General features: G+C 41.5%; 1 protein-coding gene across 1 annotated transcript in view; it reads left to right on the forward strand.

Moving 5' to 3' along the window:
* Positions 1–10,732, forward strand: part of tenm2a (teneurin transmembrane protein 2a) — a 333,490-nt gene extending 322,758 nt beyond the window's left edge. The window contains 7 exon segments of the mRNA XM_048175813.1: positions 68–957; positions 2,791–2,966; positions 3,967–4,202; positions 4,371–4,667; positions 5,696–7,313; positions 8,226–8,356; positions 8,479–10,732. Of these exon segments, the coding sequence (XP_048031770.1) occupies positions 68–957; positions 2,791–2,966; positions 3,967–4,202; positions 4,371–4,667; positions 5,696–7,313; positions 8,226–8,356; positions 8,479–9,216 (4,086 nt within the window). The 3' untranslated portion in view covers positions 9,217–10,732.
* Positions 10,733–11,134: the final 402 nt, after the last annotated feature.

Raw genomic sequence — 11,134 nt, forward strand, 5'->3', positions numbered from 1 at the left:
ATGACACAAGAAAAGTGCATGGTGAATCTGAAAGATTAATTTCAACTTGAATTCATTTTTCATCCAGGTGCGCTTGGAGTGGCCCACCGACTTGGCAGTAAACCCCATGGATAACTCCCTTTATGTGCTAGAGAACAATGTTATCCTACGCATCACTGAAAACCACCAAGTGAGCATCATCGCTGGGCGGCCTATGCACTGCCAGGTGCCTGGCATCGACTATTCCCTCAGCAAACTGGCCATCCACTCCGCCCTGGAGAGCGCCACAGCTATTGCCATCTCCCATACGGGCGTGCTCTACATCGCCGAGACAGACGAGAAGAAGATCAACCGTGTGCGACAAGTCAGCACCAATGGAGAGATGTCGCTGCTGGCTGGTGCTGTCTCAGAGTGCGACTGCAAGAACGACGTCAACTGTAACTGCTTCGCAGGGGACGACGGTTACGCTACAGATGCCAGCCTCAACTCCCCCATGTCTCTGGCTGTCTCACCCGATGGCACGCTCTACATCGCAGATCTCAATAACATTCGAATCCGCGCTGTGCGCACTAACCGACCGGGACCTTCGGCACTGGGGCAATATGAGGTCGCGTCCCCTCAGGAACAAGAGTTGTATGTGTTTAACGAGGAGGGTCTCCACCTACAAACCATCAGTCTTGTGACAGGCCTGCCCCTCTACAATTTCAGCTACGGCCCTGATGGAGAGCTGGCCACAGTGGTGGATAACTGCAACAATACAATGAAAGTGCGTAGGGATGGGGCGGGGCAGGGTGGAGCGGGACTGCTCAGGCTCATCCTACAGCCTGAAAATCAGGTGGTTACTCTGGGACTGGATCCTTCAGGAAGCCTGCGCTCTATCTCTGCTCTTAACCAGGAGATCGTTCTGCTGGGATACAATGGAAACACTGGCCTGTTGGCCACAAAGGCAGACGAGACAGGCTGGACAACCTTTTATGAGTAAGTTGCTGTGTGTCTGTGTTTTATGACATTTTTTGTGTACATTTAATTCGGACCCACTTTATATTAAGTGGCCTTAACTACTATGTACTTACATTTAAATTCATCATTTGATACAATGCACTGATTGTGTACATACATGTTTTTACATTGTACTTATATTTTAAAAACACCTGCATGTAATTACATCTGAAATTAATTTCTGTAATTACATTTATAATTACACTGTTGACCCATCCCTTACATCTTACCCCTACCCTTAAACCTACCCATACCACCAAAGCTTTCCCTAACCTTACCCGTACCCCACCTCAATAGCTGCAAATGTGTTTTGCAATTCAATATGAACCCAATAAGTACATTGTACTTATTTTTTGATGTAAGTACATAGTCGTTAAGGCCACTTAATATAAAGTGGGATATACATGCTCAACAGAAGTAGCATTTTCTATATATATTCCATTCAGCTTGAAGAGTCAGAATTTCCAACTTTCTTCTTGCTAAAGCGCTTGAAAAAGAACTTCATTTGTAGTCAAATCTACAGCTTGAATGTAAAATGGAAAAGTTTAACAAAATGACAGTGTAGGATGCAACATGAGCATGGCGGCACCTAGGGAGATACAAAGTTAATGATAAACATTCACTCTTAAGCAAATAAAATGCTTGTAAGTCAGTAAAATGACTTCAAACTTACATTACTTAAAACATCTGCAGATGTTTGCAGAGACTGTAAATGATCCTCTCTGGTGATAAACATACACTTGCTTACAAATGCTAGAATTGCACTTTTGTGTCTTTTTGTAGTATACATCTCCAAAGTTTGGGGGAAGTACTTTTTTTTGAAAGAAATTAATACTTTTATTCAGCAAGGAAGCATCAAGTTAATTGAAAAAAGTTCCAGAGTAGACATATACATGGTCACAAAAGATTTCTATTTCAAATAAATGCTGTTCTTTTGAACTTTCTATTCATCAACGAATCCTGAAACATGTATCACAGTTCCCACAAAAATAAATAAATAAATAAATAAATAAAATATTGAAAACACTGTATGGTTAAAAGCTAGAGATATCATGTAGGACGACCATTTATTTGACTTTGAAGGGAACGCTGAACAAATTCTCTTTCCTGCCGAGTTTTGTTCCAACGCCGCAACACACCTGCCTTTAATTTCCAAGGGAACCTGAAGATCTTGATTAACTTTTTCAGGTGTGTTTGATTAGACTTGGAACACTCAGCAGGAAAGTAAATCTCCAGGAACAGGATAGAGCAATCGTGCTCTTGATGATGCAGAATTCCCCATACTCCACTGCACTGGCACAGACATCAGCCAGACTGTGACAGATCTGTGGCAGGATCCAGATCTGCTCCCTAATGTAATGTTACACGAAGAGAGAAAGAGAGAGAGACAGATGCAGGGATAACACTGAACCCATATGGAGTGATTGTCTACACATTACTAGACCACATTACTTCGGTCCTTACCCTCTACTATTATTAGCTCTGTTAAGAACATCTACATGAAAAGTAAACCAATTTTTACCTGTTTGTTAATTACTTCACATTAGCATTAAAGAAATCAGAATTGCATGATGTCTTTTTCTTTTTCTTAGATGGTCTTCTATGCTTGTTTTCAGCTGGTCTAACTGGCTCTTCTAAAACCAAAAAATTGCCTGACCTTCTTGGTCCAGCAAACTTTATTAGACTTGTTTGGAGCAAAGACATAACTCATCTTTTTTTTAGATGGTTTTGGGTATAATTATAATTGTCCCCAGTGCTTCACTTTAATACGAACTTTAAAATGCCTTTCCCTAACATTTAGTATATTTTCAGGTATGACAGTGAAGGGAGACTAACCAATGTGACGTACCCAACGGGAATGGTTACAAGTCTGCATAGAGAGATCGAAAAGTCCATCAACATTGACATTGAGAGCTCCAACAGAGATGATGACGTCACGGTTATCACTAATCTTTCATCAGTAGAAGCCTCCTATACTGTTGTGCAAGGTTTGTCTGCTCAGTAGCTGTTTTTGAAAATAAATTTTGGGTTTCATAAATCATTTTGAAAATGATTCTGTGCTCAGTTTAGTTGGTTTCATATTTCGTTTAATTTTTTAACTTAATTGTTTTATATATCAGTGCCTACAAACTTACTTGGCAAGATACAGATACCCCCGACGTTCATGTGGGAGGCTGGAAGCGAAAGTATGATTCAGTGCAGAAAACAGCATTTGTTTTCTCTCCCAAGCCTAGCACTACAGTTGTGTTTTGATGTGATGCATATGATTTGAGACAAATTCATTACCTTATCCCAAGTAAATATACACTGTCTTCCATCTGCCCTCAGCCACAAACCCCACTGTCCCAAAGCTTATTTCATCTGTTAAGATGAAAGTACAAAAGATAGAGGGAGAAAGCAAAAATGTTTTACTTCCTTCCCATGGCAGACTAAACAAAAAAGTAAAACTTCAATACAACCAGACATAACAAAGGATGGGGGAGGGACCTTTTGAATGAATTATGGAGGATTTAGTCCAAGGAGAACATCCCTCTGATGATGCTTTTGAATCTAACCTTCACATGCTCATGAGGCGAATAATAAATTGACTAAATGCCTTTAAAAGGTTCCTTATAAATTATAAGAGATATTATCTCCAATTATGAGTGTACCTTCTGCTCATAAATTAGTTTCATGGATTGTAATTTATTTATAGTGGATGTTCTGAAGCATAAATATTTGTGGCACTCTGAAACAAAGGGATTCAGGGATCCACATCATTTGATATAAACAAAGCACTTCTCTTGTTATCTTTTATGATCCAAAGATAGACAGCCAGACTGTTCTTGAGCTGATAAATGCCCCACAGCCCTTTCATGAGTTCAAAATAAATCAAGCCTTTTTTTTGTTGTTGTCGTTTTATCCTGTTGTCATGTTGAAAATTTGTCATGAAATACTTTTTGCACTTAATTTTATGGTAATTTTATGTCACACTATTGCCCCCTGCAGATCAAGTACGGAACAGCTACCAACTGTGTAACAATGGCACACTAAGAGTAATGTACGCCAATGGGATGGGAATCAGCTATCACACTGAGCCCCATATCCTGGCAGGATCAGTGAGTCCCACCATCGGCCGCAGGAACATCACCCTTCCCACTGACAACGGTCTGAACTCCATCGAGTGGAGACTGCGCAAAGAGCTGTCCAAGGGCAAGGTCACTGTGTTTGGCAGGAAACTTCGGGTGGGCACTCGCTCTAAGATTTTAATTACTGTGATTATGTACATTATTTTCACATTTCTTTGCTCATTGCAAGCAAAGTTGTGCAAGAATCCTGCTTGATCTGTTAGATCAACTAATCATCTCACCAAATGGAGTGGTTTTCATGCCAAATATTTGTGCAATTTGCAGGCACATGGGCGCAATCTACTGTCAATAGACTTCGACAGGAACACACGGACAGAGAAGATCTATGACGACCACAGGAAGTTTACTCTGAGGATCACATATGATGCTCAGGGCAGACCAGCAATATGGCAGCCCAGCAGCAGCCTTGCAGTGGTGAATGTGTCGTACTCCAGTACAGGCCAGCTAGTGGGTCTGCACCGAGGCAGTATGAGTGAGAGAACAGAGTTTGACCCACAAGGCCGAATACTCTCACGCTCTTTTGTAGATGGAAAGGTTTGGAGCTACAGTTACCTGGACAAGGTGAGATTTTTAATTAAAGTAAGGTTATTGGGAATATTGTTTTCAGATTGTAATGCCTTTTATTTAGTTAATAAAATAAATAAAATTAAATTATTCAACAGTTTTTTTTACTTGCTTTCCTGTAAAATATTGAAATATATTGAAGCATATATTAAACACAATTTAGTGCATTTCTATAATTAAACTAGCAAAACTAAAATTCCATATTATCTATATTTATATATTATCTTAAAAACTAAAACAAATAAAATGCTGTTTAATTCTTAGCAGGGTTGTTATTTTGTATAATATGGAAAAAACACCATATTATACAAAATCATAAATTCATTCAGTAATTGTTTTTTAATTGAATTTTCCAACATTCGGAGCACTATAGCCGCTTTTCCACCGTCGGGCCAAATGGTTCTAAGAACGGTAAGGAAAGGTTCTGGTTGTATTTACACTTGAGCCTAGTACGGCACGATTACAAACCGTCTCGGCCCTGAATTCTCAGCACAGCTGGCTAACCGTGCTGGTAGAATGCGTGTAGTGACGTTGCCACTCAGGATTGGTCACTTATCTGTTGCCTGGCTACCAATTTCTCCGGAGCTGGTCAAGCATGCTATATTTAAGTGACTCAAACACAAATTAATAATAAAATCGTCTTTAAACTCATCAGGGCAACAACTGACACATTTCAGGGCAGTCGTGGCCTAATGGTTAGAGAGTCAGACTTATAACCCAAAATAAGAACCGGCAGGAATTGAATGTACAGAGCTCTGTTCCGTCCTCAATACCACGACTGAGGTGTGACCCCTGAGCAAGACACTTTCACATTTGTATTATATTCCAACGAGCTCTGTTATCAGCCCCCCAGTGGAAAATGAAACCATATCCATTCCGACTGGGCCGGATCGGCACAGAATGCAATGGTTAAGCAAAGAGAACAGTTTCCTGATTTCATTTTGAATTATGACAGCTTGCTAAAGATGTTGTTGCTAATTAATATGAATGTGATAATGATGTTCTGAAAATATTTCTCTCTACAGTCCATGGTGCTGCTCCTGCAGAGTCAGAGACAATACATCTTTGAGTTTGACACGTCTAACCACATCACGGCTGTCACCATGCCCAGCGTTGCCCGTCACACCATGTTCACTCACGTCTCCATCGGCTACATCCGCAACACCTACAACCCACCAGAGAGCAACGCGTCCATCATCTACGACTTCAGTGAGGATGGACGTCCCCAGGCCACCTACTTCCTGGGTACTGGCCGTCGTGTCCTCTACAAATACGGCAAGCTGGCCAAGCTCTCCGAGATCTTGTATGACAGCACAGCCATCACCTTTGGCTACGACGAGACAGCAGGAGTGTTAAAAATGGTCAACTTGCAGAGCGGTGGCTTTTCTTGCACGATTCGCTATCGTAAAATGGGTCCCCTGATCGACAAACAGATCTATCGCTTCTCGGAGGAAGGTATGGTGAACGCGCGCTTCGACTACACCTACCACGACAATAGTTTCCGAATCGCCAGCATGAAGCCGGTGATCAGCGAGACGCCGCTTCCTGTGGATCTGTACCGCTACGACGAGATCTCCGGTAAAGTGGAGCACTTTGGAAAGTTTGGAGTCATCTATTATGACATCAATCAGATAATCACCACTGCTGTGATGACCCTTAGCAAGCATTTCGATGCTCACGGGCGAATCAAAGAGGTTCAGTATGAGATCTTTCGCTCTCTCATGTACTGGATGACGGTGCAGTACGACAACATGGGCAGAGTAATCAAACGAGAGTTAAAGATCGGCCCGTACGCCAACACCACGCAGTACCGCTATGAGTACGATGGTGACGGACAACTCAGCGGTGTCAAAGTGAACGATTGGTCCACTTGGCGCTACAGCTACGACTTAAACGGCAACCTACATCTGCTCAACCCGGGTAACAGTGCCCGACTCATGCCGCTCCGCTACGACCTACGAGACCGCATCACGCGGCTCGGTGACGTGCAGTACCGTCTGGACGAGGACGGTTACCTCAGCCAGAGGGGCGGCGATGTGTTTGACTACAACTCTAAAGGCCAGCTGGTGCGAGCCTACAGCCGCGCAGCTGGAGGATGGAGCGTGCAGTACCGTTACGATGGGCTGGGACGCAGGGTGTCTACTAAGAACAGTCTGGGTCAGCACCTCCAGTTCTTTTATGCTGACCTGAACAACCCGACTCGGGTCACGCATGTGTTCAACCACTCCAGCTCGGAAATCAGCTCTTTGTACTATGACCTGCAGGGCCATCTGTTTGCCATGGAGGTGAGTAGTGGGGAGGAGTACTACATCGCCTCTGACAACACCGGCACGCCGCTGGCTGTCTTCAGCAGCAACGGGCAAATGATCAAACAGGTGCAGTACACTGCTTATGGGGAGGTGTACCACGACTCGAACCCTGAGTTCCAGCTCGTCGTCGGCTTCCACGGAGGGCTTTATGACTCACTAACCAAGTTGGTGCATTTCACGCAGAGAGACTATGATGTTTTAGCGGCCAGATGGACATCGCCTGATTACACCATGTGGCAGAAGATCGGTAAAGATCTGGCACCCTTCAACCTGTACATGTTCAAGAATAACAACCCGCTCAGTGACATGCTGGATGTGAAGAATTATGTCACAGGTGACTTTATGATTTTATGATTGGGTGACTTTTGGGAGCTTTGCCAACTTATTAGTTATTTAGGGCTGTCAGTTTACATGTTCATTTAGTTCTTTAAATAAGTCTATTTTTTTTTAAATAATGTGATAAAATAAATACAGGTTTTTGATCTAATGCTCAATGATATGGAAATAATATTTCAGAAATGTAATCGGAATGCTTGTCATATACACTACCATTTAAAAGTTTGGGGTCAGTAAGCTTTTTAATGTTTTTAAAAGAAATCTCTAAGGCTGCTTTTATTTGATCAAAACACAGTAAAAAAAGAGTAATATTGTGAAATATTGTTACATTTATTATAACAGTTTTTTATTATAAATATAAAATGTAATTTATTCCTTTGATAGCAATGATTTTTTTTTTTTTAATTCTGCATCTTTACCCAAGTCTTCAGTGTCACATAATCCTTCAGAAATAATTCTAATATGCTGATATGCTGCTCTAGAAACATTTATTATTATTATTTCTTATTAAATTTCGGTAACACTTTATTTTACAGTGTATTGCTCTAGTAATAACTGTACATTATGCATAATTACATGCAACTAACCCTAAACCAAACCCTAATCCTAACCCTATTAGTAAGTTCATGTAGTTAATTATTATTATACAGTACTTTAAAATATAATTACACTGTAAAATGGACACCTTGAAATAAAGTGTAACATACATCTTACTGACCTCAAACTTTTGAATGGTACATATACTGTATATGTAAGGCTTATAATGTAAATATAAATGTAAAGACATAATGCAGTTAATTTGATTCAGGTTTTTACTCAATTGACATCCCTATAAACAGTAAATAAATTAACCTTTTTATTGCAAAATCACAGCTTATACGCTCCTTTCCTATATATTATTTCATTGCAGATGTGAAGAGTTGGCTGGTGATGTTTGGCTTTCAGCTCAGCAACATCATCCCAGGCTTTCCCAGACACACACTTTACTTTGTGGATCCGCCATACGAGCTCCTCGCCAGTCAAGAAAGTGAAAATGGGCAGGTGAGTCACTACATTAATCCCATAGTAAATCTTGAGCGGAATTACTTTTGTAGCAGGTCAGTGAATGTTGTATTATGTGATCTTACTTGCATTTACCAAGGCCTTAAATGTTCTCCTTGCAGCTGATAACCGGAGTTCAGCAGGAAGCCGAGAGGCACAACCAGGCTTTCATGGCTCTGGAGGGACGGCTTCTTGACAAAGAGCGCAAGACCAAACACGAGAAACAGGGCCACTGGTTTGGCACGAGTACCCCCATCATTGGAAGAGGAGTGATGTTGGCGGTGAAGGAAGGCCGTGTGGTCACAGGGGTCTCGAGCATGGCCAGCGATGACAGCAGGAAGGTGGCTTTGGTGCTAAATAGCGCCGTCTACTTGGATGGAACGCACTACACGCAGGATGGCCGTGACTGTCATTTCTTCGTGAAGATAGGCTCAGCTGACAGTGACCTTCTAGCTTTGGGACTCACCAACGGACGTAAGGCACTGGAAAGCGGGATCAACGTGACAGTAAGCGGCCGATCGCGGCGAGGGGTCACCGTCGAGTTCCGGGTTCCAGCTCTTTCTCTGAGCGTGCGCTACGGCTTGGCGTCGGACGTGCTGGATGAGGAGAGAGCCCGGCTGTTGGAGTTGGCACGGCAGCGGGCGCTATCGGCCGCCTGGCTGCGAGAGCAGCAGCGGGCGCGGGATAACAAAGAGGGAAGCCGCTTGTGGACTGAAGGAGAGAGACAGCAGCTCCTTTCGACAGGGAAAGTGCAGGGGTACGACGGGTACTACATTTTACCAGTGGAACAGTACCCTGAACTAGCGGACAGCAGTTTCAACATTCAGTTCCTGAGACAGAATGAGATGGGGAAGAGGTAACAGTCCAAATCTTTCGTTATCCTGTTTCTTTATATTTCGCTTTATCTCCGCTTATACCTTTACGGTTTTCAGTTCTTTTCTCTCTCTCGCTTCGTCTTTCTCTTTTTTCCCTCGCTTTTTTTCCGTTATCTCCTGAACCCACGGAGAATAATTGAACTAATGGGGAAACTCACTGAACGCTGCAGGGACTTTTAAAAGAAGAACACTCAAAAACTTTGTTAATACTGCCTCTGGCAAAAAAAACAACAATTTGAAAGACCTCGTCTTTGTCTTTCAACAATGGACGTCAAAAAGCACTGATAAACTGAAAAACGAAACAGAGCTACGGTTGCTGAAATATGAAAAAATCCCCTTTTTAAAAAAGAATAGATATTTTTACCCATATTTTTTGGGTTACCGAGAGGATGTTGGTGCCAGATGGTACCCTTCTGATGGTTCGGAGAGGTGGTGCGAGTCTCGCGCGCCGCTGGAGAGGCCCGGTCTCGACGTCAGAACTGAGGAGTAACATCCGTCAAGACAAATGTCAGTCTCAGGCCTCACATTCTTCACAGCTAAACTGTCAATCGCCACTGCAGCAAGCACCATCGTCTACAGACTGTTTCTTCAAAACAATTCCAGTGGAGTAGAAGTGATGAGAAAATCCAAGTCAGACATAGTTTGTTTCATCACTGATAGAGAAGTACTTGCATTGTATCAGATAACAGTGAAGTTCTGAGTGTGCTTTAGATGCGATAGTTTTGTACGTCCCAGTCGCATTAGAGTAACGAGACCTTCACCAGGGCACTTCTGTATAGAGATATCAGAAAAAACACTCACAGTCTCCAGATTGAAAGGTTACTAGTGTCAGAAACTATTTATTTATTTTTACTTTGTTTGTTTTCATTTTTATCATGCATAGTACTATATGACAATCATAAAGGAGTCATCGCTTTTAGCTACAAAGATGAACATTGATGGTTGAGTTTATTTTCCTTTGTATGATATGTAATAATTTTTCATTTTTGTATTTTTTTTTTTTTTATTTTTTTTTTTGGTTGCTCCAAAGCAAATTCTAGTCATGCACAGAAATAATTTATGTAAAGTGTTTTAAAATGGTTTATACTTTAAATAAAGTTTAAAACTGTGAAACTTGTTTTTCAAAATATATCTGTATGTACAGTGTATAGATTTACCTTTATGCAGCACAGTAGAATATTGTTCATAATATCAACTTTTATATTTCTAACAGAAGGTGGCTTGTTATGTGCAAATCAACAGCTGGTATTAAAACACTAGAATTTTGTGACACTCAGATATCACAGATGAATAATATCGATGCCCCGTTTGATGTTCTGTTTGTTTAGTTTTGTTTTTATGCAGAAAAGTTGCTGTACTAGAACCCAAACCAATAGAAATGGATTCTTTCCACTGTGAAGAGACTCATTATGGATGTCATGATGTACCAAATCAGTATTGAGGGATGATTCTTACTCAAGTGAGACTCTTCTGAGACCTTACCAATAAATAGTTTAATTCATGTGAGTCTGGCTAGTCTCATGTATTTGTAAAAATGTCTTCAGATCTGTACTGCTGTCATAACACACCATTTCTCCACATCTCATGAGGTGGTCTGTGCCCTTCCCTTACTAAAAGTAGCCATGTTAACCATAGCTTCTGCCAAAATAACTTACATTAGCAAAGTACCATGGTACTGTGGTAATACTATGGCTTTTCGGATATGCAATTTGGTAATGCAATGCTGTGTTTCACTGCACTGAACATGTCCTATTGTAATACCATGGGATTCTTTATACCTGCTCTGTAAAGTGCTACTTAATGCCTGACACCATACACTGTTTGAAGAAGATTCCTTCTGACTTTATTATAGTTTGCAGCTGTACCAATAACCCGACTACTGTGGCCCAGTAGTGCACAAAAC

The sequence above is a fragment of the Megalobrama amblycephala genome, linkage group LG23 (genome assembly GCF_018812025.1).
Source record: "Megalobrama amblycephala isolate DHTTF-2021 linkage group LG23, ASM1881202v1, whole genome shotgun sequence".
Taxonomy (NCBI): domain Eukaryota; kingdom Metazoa; phylum Chordata; class Actinopteri; order Cypriniformes; family Xenocyprididae; genus Megalobrama; species Megalobrama amblycephala.